At 45.2% G+C, this 16,732-nt stretch overlaps 1 protein-coding gene across 4 annotated transcripts in view; it reads left to right on the top strand.

Annotated features, from left to right (window-relative positions):
• The window catches only part of KLHL3 (kelch like family member 3), a 55,333-nt gene that overhangs the window by 23,867 nt on the left and 14,734 nt on the right, over positions 1-16,732 (top strand). For 3 of the 4 annotated variants that reach the window (XM_019535137.1, XM_019535138.1, XM_019535136.1), the window contains exons 5-7: positions 6,207-6,369; positions 10,273-10,382; positions 16,255-16,371. In XM_019535137.1, the coding sequence (XP_019390682.1) occupies positions 6,207-6,369; positions 10,273-10,382; positions 16,255-16,371 (390 nt within the window). The remainder of the gene's footprint in view (positions 1-6,206; positions 6,370-10,272; positions 10,383-16,254; positions 16,372-16,732) is intronic. The other variant, XM_019535139.1, reaches the window with a different exon arrangement.

Here is a 16,732-nt window from a genome sequence, read left to right as displayed (position 1 = left end):
CCAGGCCATTGTTTTTGTCACTTTAACTACATAAGGATCACTAAATAAGGAAAACAGTTCATACGAAAAGGCCACATATTTGCAGTGTTAGTTCAGGGTGTTCCGTCTTCAGTGGGTTTGTGAAGTTTTCTTTGGTGTTGGTGAGGAGATCCATATGCCCAGATCAACCAAGGGATGGGGTGCAGTCCATCCCTGGATCCCTTGGAAGGAGACAATGGGTCTGTGGATGATGGGGAATGTCAGCAAGTTTTTCTTGTGGACTCCGGAGGGGATACTTCCCAGTCCTGTGTTCTTCATCCCAGTCCCTGGATGCCTGCATACCACCCTTGTTGGCTTTGCTGGAAGCAGTATGTGTGCATCTGAGCAGAGCCCAGGGCTGTGTCTGCTAGCAGTGTGGCTTTGTACAGCCCTGCTAATCCCCAGCTGGCTGCATGTCATGCCAGTTCCATGGATTTCCCAGCTAAGAGAAATCTGGTTTGTACTGGGACAAATGCATCTTCTGTACCTTTTCACTTTCTGCCTCAAACCTGCTGCTTCACTAAGGGGAACAAAGGCCTGGCACTGTCAGAGAGCTCAAAGTGACTTCCCTATATGGAGCTGAAGTGCAGTCAGACTGGAGAATTGCTGAGCTGCCAGGGTTAATCAAGAACTTTGACGCAGTGACCTTGGTGAGTGGTAAACTGTGCATGAAAGGGCTGTGGTGTAGGTATTTGGGAGGAGGTGGGGCACTCTGACACCATGTCTGTACTAGGAAGGTTTGCCGCCACAGTGCTTGTTAGCTTACGGTTGCTGACGTTGCTGCGTCTGCAGCACATGTATGCTTGATTGCCTTTGCCAGCATTTTGCAGCCTCACTGAAAGAGGTGTTGGCAGAAAACACATTTCACTGTTGGAAGGGGCTCAGGGCTTACTGCTGCCCAGGTGGCTGGAGTGTGTCCAGGCTGCCGCGGATGTGTCATTCAGGGAGGTGGGTTGTTCAGGTGACAGGCTGGGTTTTGCCAGCTTACTTTCCATCTGCTGTGAGCTGGTCACGAGGTATCAGTGTGATGTGGAGCAAACCAGGGCTCCCAAAACAATCTTTCCCTTTCCCCATGCAATGAACATGCTCCTTGTAAGCTGCCTGTTGCAGAGAGGGAGATGCGGGACTCCAGAAGTGATTTACTTGGGTTTCTGTTTACACCAAACCACTTACTTTTCCTTAGAGCTCAGGAGGGAAGCAGCACCAGTTGGCAAGCAGCACTGTATTCAGCATATATGCCAGAGATGCCTGTATTATGTTAGCCTTGGAAAATAGGTGTGTTTGCTTGGTGCAGCATCTAGTTTAGATAACCTCAGGGGGCTGCATGTGATTTTGGAGGGGCAGGATCCATTGGAAACTTTTCCCTGGAGCAGTCTAGATCTTTCTGGGCACATCTACACAAGACGTTTCCTGTGGAGCTGCCTAGTTAGCTTTGCAGTAAAGTCTCTGCGTTTACACGAGTGACCCTGTTAGGCCACAGTAAACTCAATTACAAGTAGGTTAGTACTTGTAAATACAAGTGCTGTCTTGTGGGGGAGTTCTTTAGTGTGCAGCAATGCGTGTGTAGGTGCTGATGGGGCTCGTGGGAGCACAAGGGTACTTCAGTGCTGGGGCTGCCTGCTGGCTAGCCGTGCACTGGAATACCCTCATGTCCCAGTCAGCCCCTTCGCAGCATGTTGAGCTAAGTCAGAGCAGCTCTGGGCTGGCAGGCTGACCTCCAAATCCCCTAGTAGCTGTGGTCCCAGGTGCGTGTGTAAACGTGGTGCCCAGGAGCAATAAACTCTGGAGCAGTATTTGCTGGAGTTAATTGTGTTGCATTGCTTTGATTACATATGTAGACTTGCCCTCTGATACCAACTCCACCTTAGAAAAAAAGCTGCTACTCGCATACATTTGAGACCCAAGGCCCGAGAAACCCATCCTGGCAGAAATGTTATAGCTGCCCTTAGGAGAGGAACCACCATCTTGGATGTAGAGAGACTGCTTTTGTTGTTGTTTGGCAATGGGGTTTTTGCAGTGGAGCCTCCTAAGGGCCTTCTGACAGCATGAGGTCAGGTAGAGAGCATTTCTAAAGTTATTTAATTACTTGTGGGCATCCCAGGAAATTACCATCCTCATTAAGAAAGTCATTATCAATAAATATGAGGACAGTAATGGTTCCCTGGGAGCATCCTGATTAAATGGAGTAAACGCTCCCACATTAGGAACGGGGTCATGTGTGGAATCCGTGATACCTGGTGTACTTGGTGCAGCAGGAAGGAACACGTGGGTAGCACTTGTAGAATGAAAAAATAGCAGTGGCTGGAGATCGGACACTTGTGGGGAAGGAGCTGGAGACTTGGATTTAAAAAATAGCATTACATGGTGCATTAAGTGTAATCGGGGAATCTGTGGTGCATTGTGTGCATCCCTCTCACCTGGGAACAGTCATTTACAAAAAGAAGCCGGGGAAGGTGGTGAAGGCTGAAGGAGAGCATAGGAAGGAGATTTTTTCAGGGTCCTGGGGTGGCCTGTCCCTCCTTGCTCTCGTTCTGTCCCGAGTGGGGCAATCCTTGACATCAGTCTGCTGTGGTTCATAGCCAAGCTGGGATCCCCCCTAATCTCTTAGAAAGAAATGGGTTAGATAAGACTGGAGGAAGACCGACAGGCACATGGCACCTAGAAAACTCTAGCAGAGGATTCATAAGCCCTGGCAGGTGAGGAAGGTGGCTAGCAGCATGTTCACCCAGCCATTTGCCAACAGACCCATTCAGCTATACACTACGCTGTAAGTCAGGGAAGGAATATTGTATGAGTGTGACCAACCAGCGTTGCTGCTGCCATGCCCATTTGTTGCCTACTTGTTTTTCTCTCTCTCTTCCTGCCTTTTTGTCTTATTTTTCATCCCAAAAGTGTTACCGTGCATCTGTTTGGTTCATGCCCGTCACACCCACATGGAAGTATTTTACCTACTGTGCCTATGTCACATCTCTCCACAGGTGAAGAACTTAAGTGCTTTCTAATAGTTCATTCCCAGCTGCCTGCACTAGGTGGACATCAGTGGGAGAGTAAAAGGATAATGAAGCAATTTTCCTCACTTAATGCAAATGAGCAGAATAAAGGAACATGGCTGCATCTGGGCTCTGTGTGCTATTCATGGCCCTCATTAAACGGCAGGTGTTGTTTCCACCTGCCTTTCAAGTGGAAGCTCCTCTTGCTTCCATGTCTTAGATTGTAGAGTGCTTTGCTGGAAGGGAGGAGACCAAGGAAACAGCAGTGTTTGAAGCAGGCTGGTTAGGAAGTGGCCTTTAGTTCACGACAGCTATGTGTGAAGTACCATCCATCCAAGAGTTTGCATGCAAGATGGAGAAGGGGACTGACTATGTCGGACTTGTTATGTTTAGTGCATTAGTCGGTCTGCTCAGTGCATTCTGGATGTCTACCTAGATTTACTTATGTCACACACGTATATAATGCATATATTTACATATATGCACAAATTGCATAAATAAATACATGTGGCCCTCAAGTACAGCATTTACTCGAGCTCTTCACAGGCTTTAATATATCTATCCTCTCTTCCCCACAAGATCAGGTGGCGCTGTTACCTTCAGTTCGCAACTGGGGAACTGAGACAGAGAAGCTCAAGTTAGTTGCTCAAGCCGTACAGGGAGGCTGGGACTGAGGACAGAACTGAAACAAGATCTCTCAAACCCAGGTCTTTTGCCCTAACCACTGGATCGCCCTTCCTCTTTGCTGCCTTGCTCAGTTCAAATTCTTTTATACCACTTGACTTGGAAAAACTGCTTCCAAACCAGTTCAGTGACCTCAAACCACTGGTTATGAAAGTCCCAACCCCGTGCACACAGCAGGCCACAAAACCAGAACGTGCGATAGACACTAGAATGAGAGCAAACAGCTGATGAAATGTGGTATTGCCAGGTGCCAGATTCCAGATGGAGTTCAGCCTGATGGAGAAAGTAACTTCAGAAGTAAATGTAGCGCAGCTCTTGTTACCATTTTCAAATTCATCTTCATCAAATATCATTTTCAATGATTTTAAGGCCCTTAGGAAGATGATAGAGTTGAAAAAACAGCTGCTTGGCATTCATTGCTGGTAGTTGGAACTCCACCACCGCTAGTCAAATCACTTGAAATGCATAAGAAAAACTTGCCTGGCTTTTAATGGGATTGTGACTTGGCCCATGATGTGCGATTAGGCAGGGCATTTCCTCTTATTATTTCTAAAGGAAGTGGCTATTATGCTGAAGGATATCCTTTGCTGGGTTTTCTGTGGTAAAAACAAGATCAGTGGCAAGGCATAAAGCTGAGCCATGCAGGACAGAAAAGCCATTCCTCCATTGATAGGTTATTTATCATGCTGTCTTACAAAGCTTTAGAGGGTAGTGCTCCTTTTCCAGGAATTTTATCATGGAAACATTCAGTAAGTCAAATGCTGTTGCCCCGAGGCCTTGTTCCACTATTTAGGTTAATATACTTCTTTTCTACCTCCTGCCCCACTACCTACTATGGCTTTTGCTTGTAATGCTGAACCAGAACTTTCCTCTTATAGAAGAGGCTTGAGGAAATTTAAGCAGGTTGTTGCATAGCTTTATTGTGATGGCCTCTTTCACACACACTGTAGCCCAGATCACCTGAATGAATCCTTTTGTCCCCTTTGCTACGGAAGATGTATAGGAAGCTATGGTCTTTTGCCATGGATTGAGCAAAATTATCCTTTAGGGAAGCTGCGATTTCTTTACTTGTAATGCTTACATAAATTAGGTGCATGCCCCCAGGCTGAACTCGGGAGGCTGCGTTAGCAGTATCTTGAGAAAACGGCAGACATTTTCTGGCTGGAAGTTAAAAAGGCAGGACTGTCATTATCTTGGCTTAATCAGCTGGACAAACTAATCTGCTCTTGGGATCAAAGCGTGTTGGCCCAACAGTCTTGTGGGTTAATTGATTTCTTTAGTTTATTGTTGCCTGTTGGGGTTGTAGCACTCTTTAAACATTGCTGCTTGGTGATATTCACAAGTAATCCCGCTGGGTTAGTTTTTTGGTTTGTTTTTTTTTACCTTGGAACGGGTCATTGGCTTAAAAAGTACCTAAGGGCAGGTTGGTCCTTTACTGTGATGTCTTGGAAGGGGGGGGATTAGATGGGGGGCAGGGAAGAAAGGGAGACTTTTTTTTTTCCCTTCGTAGTAAAGCTTAGCTGCAGCAAGTTTTGTTTGCTTGCTTGCTTGCTTGTTTTTTGAGGCACATATTTCCCCAACTGGAAATAATGTAGGAGTGGTGCAAGCATCTTTGAAGGCCTCTTAATGTACAGCTGATGTTGCCTCTTGGCATACAGGCATTGAGCGAGAACGACGAGAAGGTGGATGAGAACTAGTTTCCAATTGGCAAAAGGTGCAAGAGAAGAAATGCAAAGAACAGAGATGACAGCTGGCTCAATCTTTTATTTCTGAGACATTCTCTCAAACAGTGAACAATTCTAGGAGTTGCAGGCTGAATCCTTATCCCTGCCAATACATTTATCCCTCATCCATGCACTTGGGGCCTGGTTTACAGCACTTGAGGTACTCAAGTACGTCCTTTGTGGATATAGTCAGGTATTTACACATCTAAATTATACCGGTAGCATCTGCAGTTGTTTGTGGATATAAAAATAGGAGCCCCTCTCTATTCGGGTCGCTGGGCCCCAAGTACGTTTCTGTAGCTGAAAACCGTTCTGGGGAACTCGTTAGTGGTTCTGTTCCTGCTGACGTGTTGGTGCAGGTCCCCGGTCCACATAAAAGGCACTTGTGTTGGAACCGTAAAGATTGCAGCTGGCTGAGTAACTAAATATAATGAAGCGTTTGCATCTCTGTGGGGTGTGAGGTTGAGCAGTATAACACTCTCCACAACAAAGGCTGCAAGATCAGCCTGGTGTTGCAGTCTGGATTTCAGGTGTGTTTGCTGTAGCCCATGCTTTCTGCTTCCCCTGCTTGCCCAGTGCTCCTTCAGCAGGGAAGAAATGAGGATAAGCGCTCTGCTGCTGTTGTCGGCCACATTGTGAAGTAAGAGCCCATTGTCCAGAGATGCTGATAGACTTTTAGCCTCTCTTCCCAGCCTTGGCAATATAGGGGGCTGACATCTGATGACTTAATACCAGGAATCAACTTGCTACCTCTGTTGCTAAATTTAGTTTCCCTTTTCCACCCTTTTAGGTGTTGTTGCCAGCTGCTAGTTTATTGCAATTAATGGACGTTAGGAAAAACTGCTGTGATTTTCTCCAATCTCAGCTGCATCCCACAAATTGCCTTGGAATTCGAGCCTTTGCAGACGTGCATGCATGCACTGAACTTCTGCAGCAGGCGAATGCCTATGCAGGTGAGCAAAGTGTCCTGGTTATCCCTCCATGTGATGAGTTTGTTCTCAGGCACTGTCAGGGACTGGGGCCACAATCACTGCATGCTTTAATATCCGCAAAGAGCATGTCACGGGCTTTCTTACTGCACTGCAGGGTCGTAACCAATTGTGATGCTGCAAATGAAGCAGGCAGTTGGTAATAAGGGAAAGTTCGGAGGTGCAATGAGGCCCTTCAGCTTAACGTCTCGTGTAAATGCAGGCAGATGTCATGTGAAATACTTCCTTTATGCATTGACAAGGCAGCGTAAGCTACCATCTACAACATGGTTTGTATTTTGGTATCATCACACTAAACACTGCAATGTCTGTTTGGCTGGCCAGAATTTTCTTTCCCTCCCTCTTCTGTAAGTGCTTCCTTTGCAAGTTCTTTGGAACGGGATGGTGCAATCAACCTACTATGGCTTTTGTCACTCTGTGTGGAGGAGGATGCTATTCTCATGCGGTTCTCCAATACTTATCTGTAGTCTTATTAACAAACGTATCTAGTCACGTTATTTTGTACTTCTCTGCACCTTGCAGAGTGCAACATAAGAGAGATTGAGATACAGTACCCCAGTCTTTTGTGGATATACTGAATAATGTTTTGTTTAGGAAGCATGGGTGTGTTTTTTTTTCTTAGGAAGCAATACTCATTTACTCACCTTTAATAAAGCCAATCATTGGTGTCCAGTGCTCTGTGATGGTTCTGTATATCACATGAGCTACTGAGAGCTCTCTTCTTAATCTGGACAAGCAGAGAAGAGTGACCTTTGGGCAGCTGGAAACTTAACTTGAATGAAGGGGCTTAGTCACCAACAGCAAATTCTACTGAAACAGGAGCCTGGCTTAGTTCACATCTGTCTGTTTGCCTGCAGCATTATGGAGGTGTCCCACAACCTCTCTGACTCTTGAGTGCTGGGAGTTAATGTTAGTGTTGCAGCTTTCACAGGCATTGATCTCCAGGACTCACAACAGCAGAGCTTTAATGCAGTGCTTGGCACTAGCACCTGCCGCACTGCAAACTTCAGAGCACACCAAGCTGACAGTCTTAAACACAGTCCCTCTGCTTCACCTCAGCAGATGCATCCAGCCATGTTCTGGTGGCTTTCAGGTAGGGAAAGGCAGCCACAGTGGATGTTCAGGGCCTTTTGACTGATGGCTTAGTAATGTCCCCCATGTTGACAGGACCATATGTATTCCTCTTGTCTTGCAGCTGGAAGCCAGCAAGAACCATGGTTAATAAGCAGCAGTTTGTGCATTTGTCTGGGCACGCATCTGGGGGCTTATCCTCAGCTGATACAGATTTCTATAGTTCCACGAAGATTCAGGAAGTTGTGGCAGTTAATATCTGCCCTGTGGCATTGATACCAGGCTTATTTGGATGATAACATGTCTCCTAGTGTTGATTTCTCATTGGTGGTATCTGCTTTAGATTAGGTTTTCTACCTGGCTGAGTATGGCAGGGGATTTGTTCTTGTATGTCTCTTAGCTGGCTTCAAAGGCAGAAATCTAATACTGCACAAAGCGTGACTTCCATGCTCTAATTCTTCTGCCTTTACCAGTAGCCTGGGGGTTGCCTTGTGCTCTGGAGGGGTGGTAGCTCTCTCCGTGCACTTCTTTGGCTTCCCTCATTGGGCTGCTTTAGCTACTTGGGTAGGTAACATGATCCTGTCCTTTGTCTCCGTCTTTTCCCTTGTGCAGGTGGTGCTCTAGCACATGCAGCGTTCTGCTCGATGTGCATCTTTATCAGAGAACAGGTTCATTTTGACAACACAACAGCTGTCATCCTACTTTCTCTCTCTCTCCGATCCAGACTAGTCACTTTTGCTGCCTTCTCCCCTGGAGGGAAATGCACTCAGAAAAAATGGTTAATTGTGAAAAGGTTTGCTTGTAATACCTCATTATCCTTGCTTCCAGGCCTCTGATTAATCTTTAACCTAACAAGCAGTGCATTCAGAGTATATTTATTTAGTTGTTTGGCAATTAGAGGGCCTGCTTCTTGTTTTATTGGCCTTCGTAAGTCCCTGTTAGCACAACAGCAGATGTAATGTTAACAAAACCCTATTAATAAAAATGCCATTAAAATTCTTTGAGTTGTGTTGTTTAATGTAGGAGCATTAAACTAAGCTAGAAGCCTGCAAACTGCGGTGAGAGAGACCCCAAGGGTTACATGAGCTCTAGAAAATGCCTCGTTTAAAAACTTAGTTTTACACTGAGGATGACTAGATGTTCAGGCCTCCTTGCTCAGGGCCCAGGTTCCTGAATTCTCTGCACACCATGAGCATCAAGATCAGGGTTCAGGGATGAGACTGCAAGAGCCAGGTTCCTATAGTTGTGTGTTTCCATTCAAGGTAAATGGCACTGTACAAATGATACATGTGTGGGTGCTTCTTGGAGCAGAGCCTTCCAGCACTTCACCCCTGGTATGGTTAGGTGTGCATATACATGCAAATAAACACTTAACATTTGCTTAGAAACAATAGCATAAGCCACCAACTTTGCTGCAAAAATCTCTGTGACGGGAGATGCAGCTGCTTGTGGGGATAAAAAGAAGCCAACATGCAGTTGTGCGGATACTTTTACTGCAGACACACGCCGGCCGGTTTAAACAAGACATGCAACTTTAATTTGTATGAACCTGTTCCCTAGTGCCTTTGGTAGCATTTAATGGATAACAGGCAGCACTGGCAGATTTAAATAGCCCTGTCAGACTGTTCCCTATCTGAAGTTGTAGGGGCAGTACAGTGATGCCTGGAGCTGGAGTGGAGAGACTTGGGAAGGAGGGGGGTGTCTGGAGGTTGGGGAGTGGTGGATCATTTATAGTTTGAGTCCTAAAGAGGTAAAGGTGACTTGAGAGGTAGTTGGTGCAGTTGGGAGGCAGCATTTGTGCTTTCGTGGAAGAAGTTTGAGGAGAGGAGAATAAATGGTAGGGGGAGAACATAATGGGAGTGAGAACTGAGGCGTGGGAGGGGAGTAGAGAGCAGGGAAGAGACTTCAGAGGAAGTAGGAGCTGGGGCGCAGGTCCCGGGTGACAGTGGAGTGTGGGGTTGGCGGGACAGGAGTTGCAGTAAGGGGGCCCACTGGCATGGCTGACGTCTGCAGAGACACCTGGGGAGTGGATATAATGCAAGTGGCAGTGGGAGACTCTTGCTCTTAGTCCATCCTCTGACTCCGCAAGCCTTTCAGCTGAAAACTCCAATTCCTCCCTTCCTGTGTGGCAGGCAAACTGCTGCTAGGTTGTGCACGCCGGGGCTGACTGTACCAGACTCGGGGCGATTCATGCCAGTGCTGGGGCTTTGTTCGGGATTCCTGGAGGTGGGCAGGGCCTCTGTTCTGTGCCTCATCAAGGCAGCAAGCCTAGGCACAGCACTAGGGTACTGACTCGGTGTCACTGAATCATCGATACCACATCCTTTCTCACCCTGTCGTTTTACTTTGTGGTCTCCCCATCCAAGTAATGAACAGTGCTGATGGTGCTTAGCTTGCGTGCTAATAGGGCTCGCATCCTGGGGTGGCATAGCTGTAGGTTAATTACTGGTCTGAGAGAGAGCCAGTACTTCCTTTGTGAGTTGTCATTGGTAATCCACTGGGGGTGGGGGGCAGTGGTATCTCAAGAGTTGTTTCTTTCCTCCCATTTTATGATTTATTGCTCTTTGTTAATTAGTTTCATGGGCCTGCATAAATGTTATTTCAGATGCCATCAGGTTTCTTTACCTTGTTCTGAGAATACTTCCTACTTGATTCATCCATGTTCCAGGCTACTGTTTCGTTTGAGTCCTCATAGCTGTAGTAACAGTGAATCTCTGGATGCTGTAGTCCTTTTATTGACTTAAAGCCTGGGTCTCATTATAATTTTCCTTTCTAACCTGTTGGTTTTCTGAACAGAGCAGCACTTTCCCGAGGTGATGCTAGGAGAAGAATTTCTTAGCCTCAGCCTGGACCAGGTCTGCAGCTTGATATCAAGCGACAAGCTCACGGTCTCTTCAGAAGAAAAGGTACAGTGAAGTATGTAGCAAACGTGAATTTATTGAAGGATGCCCAAATGCATCCAGCCATTTTACTGATACAAGTTCTGATGTCGTTGTTGTGAAGCCACTTAAACAGCAGGCCTCACATTGGGAGGGAACTTATAACTTGTACAGATCCTTGATACTTAAAATTTGACCTACAGTAGATCTTTTCACATAAAATCATGACTCTGAAATCCAGTACTTTTGGCAACAATGCTTAGGGGAACAAACTCAAGTTCTTTTTTCTCTCTGGAAACTGGGACTCCCCCAGCTTTTGTTGTTATAAAGGTCATGTTTCTATTCCAGCCTTTCATTAGTTCAGGATGAAATGCTGTTTGTCTTGAAACTTGGAACAGGATAAGGTGAGGAGAGATGGTGCACAACTGGGAGGGAAGAAGGAAAATTTTTTTTGAGGATGGGGGTGTGTGTGTGTTATTTTTAAGTGGAAAACTGGTGGCTGTTTGATGCCATTCAGTGGTTTGAAATGTTAAATTTGCGTCACATGAAGCAGTTGGAGTAGAGGAGTGAGTGAGCGATGGACTAGCTGGATTTTGATGAACTGGGTTCGCATCCCTCTACCACAGACTTCTTGTGTGGTCTTGTCGGCAAGTCACTTAGTCTCTTCCTGCCTCGGTTTTCCATGTGCAAACTGGAGATGTCAAAGCACAAGAGGACTGCAAGTGAACTGAATTGAAAGAATTGGGAAACACTCTGGTGGTATGTTAATGGAGCCTGTTTAAGTATCTAAAGTAGATGAGTCATGTCCCTTTGCTTATTAATATAGTTTATCAGGCTGACATTGTCACCTCATACATGCAAAAGCTGTGTTGTATGCATGAAATCTCCAAGAAGGCAAAGGGGAGATGAATGACATGCATTTTCAGCAGGTTTGCCTTACTTAAATGGAGCCACTTACAAAGGGAAGGGCAAATTTGGTAATCAGTATTTCCCAGTTTGGAGCTGGCATCTATTGCATTAATAAATATCATTTTACTGGCTGTGTTCCCATAGAAGTCCAAGTTGTTCACTCTCCCAGGGTGGGCTTTTTTACAATGGAAAACATCATTTCCTTGGTGGGTTTTTCAGTTGAGCATGCCGGAGCATAAATTGCACATTCAAAACAATAAAGATTAATAACAGGATAGATAGGCAGAGAATGGGATTAATATACATGCAGGATATGTGCTGCAGTCCAAAGGAAAATAATGCCAAAAATTGAGGTCATATTGATAGACTTCTAATTAGTTCAGGCTTCAGTAGAGGCCGTAAAATTTCTCTGACCTTGAATATTCATCTCTGCCAGTGTTTCCATGTGCATGTACTTGTATAGGGGAGTGGAAACTGTTTTTAAATAGGTAAGTAGATTGTATACTGAAAACTGCAGTTTTAAATTGTCACCATGAGAAACTTGCTGGGATTTGCAACATATCTTGCTGAGACCTGCTTATACTGACGTGAATTCACTACAAGTCCATTTTATTTCTTAGAGGTTTTATTTCTTACCCTTAGAGGTTTTATTTCTTGCCCTTCACCACACTCCAGTAGTGCTCGAGTTGGAGTAAGTTGAAGTCTTATGGGTAAGGGAATACACTGAAATGCCTTTTGAGGTTGTTTCTACTGTATATAATGTGTCCAGTGAACCAGAGTAGTTCTGTTGCCCAGAATAGATGGGAGTATTACAGACAGATCCCTGGAGTTTCTGTCTGTAACAAGACATTGGGAGGTTTTCTTTCAGGATACTCCTGCCAGCAAAGTAATCCAATTTCATTTTTGCTTGAAAATGGTGCTGAGCCTAAAGCATTGTTCCCTTGATCCCTGTGCTACAGCTGAGTGCTTGGAAGGTGGTTACGTTCCTGTGTCTTTTCCCCCTGACTTCATTAGTTCTTTACTGATCAAGAGCAGACGTGGGGAATGGGAACATTTTAATGACTCTCTGCATGTGATCTAATGATGCATGGCTATGGTGAGATTTTTGCAGCGGGGAGGAGCTGCACACATCTACCTAGAATAGGCACTATATCTAGAAGAGTAGTTTTAAGAGGTTGTTTCCCCACACTGCCCCATCTGTCTTAAGTGCTTATCATTGCTGTAGCATCGGAGCCCCTTGTTGCTTTTGCGTATCATTGTGGGAAGGAGGATTTTTACCTCCATTGTGCAGATTTGGGAGGGAGCTGAGCCAGAGACTAGGTCGCTTGAACCAGGGTCAACTGCAGCTTTGCTGAAGGGATCCACCACTGAACTTTAACAGAGTGTAATCTGGGGCCATGAACCCTGCCTTCCAAGGAGTTTTCCCCTACACAAACCCACTGAAATCAGTGAAAGCCTGCACAGAATTGGGAAATTGCTGTGTTAGGGCAAGTTGGGAAAACCTCCAGGCTCACGGCCTTGTCTGAGATGGTGTGCGTGGAGGTGACAGTCCGGCCTCATCTAACGGCTTCACTAGCCATCCAGTCCACAGTTCATTAGCCATCTACGCAAGCAATGACTGAATTTTGTAGCTACACACCAGAGAGACCTCGCATCCAGGGAAAATGATCTAAACCTTAGAGCCTCCTCCCTAGGAATGAAGTTCAGTTTTGTAATGAACACCTAGCAAAATAGAGGCAAAGCCCAGAAGTTCAATCTCGCGTGGGCTTCGTAAACCCTGGATTCTGTCGCGAAGGCACCGCGACTGCACTGGATGCCGAGCAGGAGCTTGCACTGAAATAGAGAAACAGAGACTGATCAGGGTATGGGAGCAATTACCGCTTTCCAGAATAATGGAAACAGATGTACAAAGAACTGACAGCTCTTTAAATAGAGAGGATGGTCTTTTGGACAAAGGTATTTCTTCATCTCTTTAGAACTGAATTTAGAGCTGGTGAATGATGCCAGAATAGGAATCTTTCCTTTTATCCACAGAGCAGCTGCAGCATGGGTAACATCAGCATAAACTTCCCTCGCACTGCACAACTTTCTTTCAGGTGGTTTGAGAGCAGTTCAGTTTCCCATGCAAGGTCATTCTTTTACCTCTTGTTGAGACACCAAAAGGGGCAGGCCTTACGGACATCTGTTTACCTGGAAATCGTATTATCATGCAACACAACTCCTACCACAGACTGCCAAACTCTAGTTGATGAACTGCCTTGGCCCACAGTCATCTTGACCCGTAGGATTAAATGTGTGTTAACCTAGTGGTCATCATGTAGCTCACTACATGCAAAAGATGTTGCTGGAAAAGATATTTTATAATTGTTAAACTCTTTTGATGCATTCCATCAGTGTTGGTCATTGCAAAGCTGAGCCTTTTCCCATTTTTTTTTTTTCCTTAAGCATCTTAAAAAAGGTAGAAAGTTTTATGACTTTTTTTTTTTTTCTTTTTTAGCCCTTAAAGATTTGAGCATAGTGATCTTCTTTGTTTTTGTGCATGGTTTGCTTTCAGAGCTCCCTGCTGCCACGCTTAAACCATCCTTGCTGCTTCAGGAATCCCAAATAGTTCAGCAAGAACATTTGTAGGAGTGGAAATGAGGCTGCTGCTTATGCATGCTGATTTTTTTTTTTTTAAGGGGGTAGCTCAGCCAAAACATTGAAAAGGCTCCTCTAATCTCTGGCATGGTGGCAGCTAGCTCTGTGGGAAAGGGGCCGGATGGTTGACATCGGCACCTGCTGCACAGATTTTTGCCTTTGGAAATTTTAGACGCAAATCTGGTAATTGGGTGCCTTCACATTTTACCTTAATTTTTCTGGAGTGGAGTTTTTGGACTTAACACAACAGCTTCCCAGAATAAATGATTATGTTGGCAAATCGGATGAACCATTTGGTGACCTGGGAAGAGTTGAGTTGAAGCTGAGAGCACCTACTCATTAGACCTGATTGAACAAACGTGTGCTTCTCTTGATGGAACAACTGAATAGATTTCTGGATGTAAGAGATTAGTTCTTATAAGTTTCCTAAGATAGATGGATATTTTAATAACCACTGCTAGGAAGGTCAGCCCTGGGATATTTTGTCTGTATATCAGTTAAGCATGTAACTTCATGATTCTGGCTCAGTGGGAACATGGAAATTCATTGTCTCCCTTTTGCAGGGATGTGGGTTGTATCTTGGATTGTCCTGGGTCTTTTCCCGATTTATACAGGTTTTCTCTGCCTTTTAAATTTCAGGATCATTTTTAGGGCCGCTCTTCAGTAGGGTTGTGGTTATGAACATGCCCCCCCACTCCCAGTAGGGTTGTGGATGGACCCTTTAGTTGGTAGCTCACTTCTGAGCAGTGTCCATGAAGAAAACACCTCTTGGATGTTCAAACACCACTCCCTGCACAAGTGTTGGTGTATTTTTTTTTTCTTATTTATTGCAGCGTGCATCTTTATTCAAGGGTCCCGTAAAGGACACTTCTGCCTGCCATTGCTTATTGTGTGATATTTTTCACTGTGGCTGCTGTTGTAGGAAGCTGTCTTTTTACAGTCTGTCATGGGCCAGAAGTTTGGATGCTTATCTGAACTTGTTCGATCTAGAAACAAAGCTGGAAGTCTGTTCAGGCGAGGTTTCCTCACACAGTTCCCAGTCCACCCTTGCTTCCCTCCTGAAACCTGGCCTTTCTTGTAGCATCTAAGTATATGTAGCTGCCAACTAAAATGAGGCAGTGCAGAGGAGTGTGAAATTTAAAAGCTGGAGCCGCAATCTAAATAATAGGGTTTTTACTGGATGTGTTCTGAGCATGCCCTGTAGTGGTTTTCCATTTTTGGAGGAGTGGGTGAAATGACTTAATAGAATCCTAAGCGCTGCCTTAGTGTGTGACCCTGAAACATCGGTGATGGGTGTTCTGTGCAATCTTGCATGTATTACAAATGAATAATTCCCAGAGGTTATTTTTTCCAAATATTGTCCAGCAAGAATGTCAAAAGGCTAATTATGTTTCTTGGCTGCCTGCCCATAACTAATGCCGCAGTGGTGTTTACTGGTGACCGGCTTCATTTAGAGCAGTGGTTCTCAACCTTTTTTGTACCAGTGCCCATTTGTAAACACCAGTGGTCAGTCCTGACCCAGTGCCTCTCACTCCCGACCTGCTGCCTCCTCCCGACCTGCTGCCTCCTGACCCCAGGTCCTATTCCCCAGTGTGTGGGGCAGGTGGTGGCTATGTGGGGCATGAGGGGCCCCAAACAGCCCCTTGCAGGCTGGAACTCCGCCAGGCTGCAAGGGAAAAGCCATGGTTTCCTACGTTAGTCTCCTTTAAAGGAGAATCCATTTTTAAAGTTTGTTTTCAACCCTTTCCTATATTTTTGTGACCCACTTTTGGGTCACGACCCACAGGTAGAGAAACACTGATTTAGAGAGCCCTCTTGCTCATCAGAAGAATGAGGTATGGACCAGTTTTCTTGACATGACGTGATCAGTGTTTTAGGATAATGTGTTGCCTGTACTTGGTATAGGTGCAGTATTGTGCTGCTTTATTGCTGTATAATTGCCTGCTAGAACTCTTACATATGCTCTGGGGGTGAGGGGGTGGTTTAATTAGAGCGGATCCTGAGAGCCACTCTAGTTAAAGTGCCTGCAGTGTCTCATGTATTCAGCATCCTGTACTTCAAAATGGCAGTGGGGTTGCTTGTCGAAGGAGCTTTAGTTAAAGCACCCCTGCTGCCATTTTGAAGCGTGGGGATGCTGAATACATGAGACAGTGAGGCTGCTGAAACATCGTAATAGCAACATGTTGGAGCAGGTGCCCCTCATGTCTACGGGCACCCCTTTTGCCTTGTTGCTCCTTTCTTTCCATAGTCGTTGTGAACCTGATGTTTAGACTACTAAACTTTTGGCTTTGATAATGGCTAAGAAGGCATGCTCTTTTTTCTGAAGTTAATTGTATTCTCTTTCTCTCTCTAGGTCTTTGAAGCTGTTATTTCTTGGATAAATTATGAAAAGGAATCTCGTTTAGAGCATATGGCTAAGTTAATGGAACATGTTCGTCTGCCCCTTCTACCCCGAGACTATCTTGTGCAGGTAGATATGTTTAAAATATTCCTCGCCTCAGAACTGACCACAGCTCCTTTACCCGTGCTCCTGTTCATTTGCTGCTTGAGGTGGGGACTGAATGTATCTGTGTTTATGGGCTAAGGACTAGAGTTTATAAGTTTCATGGTCATGTACACCTTCTCATTAATGAAATCTAAAAAGTAGGTCACACAGCAGAAAGTCATTTTCTCCCCCAGTGTTCTCTGTGTTATGTTAGCCTGTGCAAAGAGCAAGGATGTGTCTTGGAAAAGTGCCGTAAACTTGGAAGTTTTGCGTTGTGAATGAAGTGTTCATTTTCCTATGTTTTAAATCTGAGCCTAAAGGCCAGATTCTGAGTAAAAGACACTCA

The sequence above is a fragment of the Crocodylus porosus genome, unplaced genomic scaffold, assembly GCF_001723895.1.
Source record: "Crocodylus porosus isolate Cpor-Errol unplaced genomic scaffold, CroPor_comp1, whole genome shotgun sequence".
Taxonomy (NCBI): Eukaryota; Metazoa; Chordata; order Crocodylia; family Crocodylidae; genus Crocodylus; species Crocodylus porosus.
The sequence above is the reverse complement of the archived record's forward strand: the minus strand, read 5'-3'. Positions and strand labels throughout refer to the sequence as shown.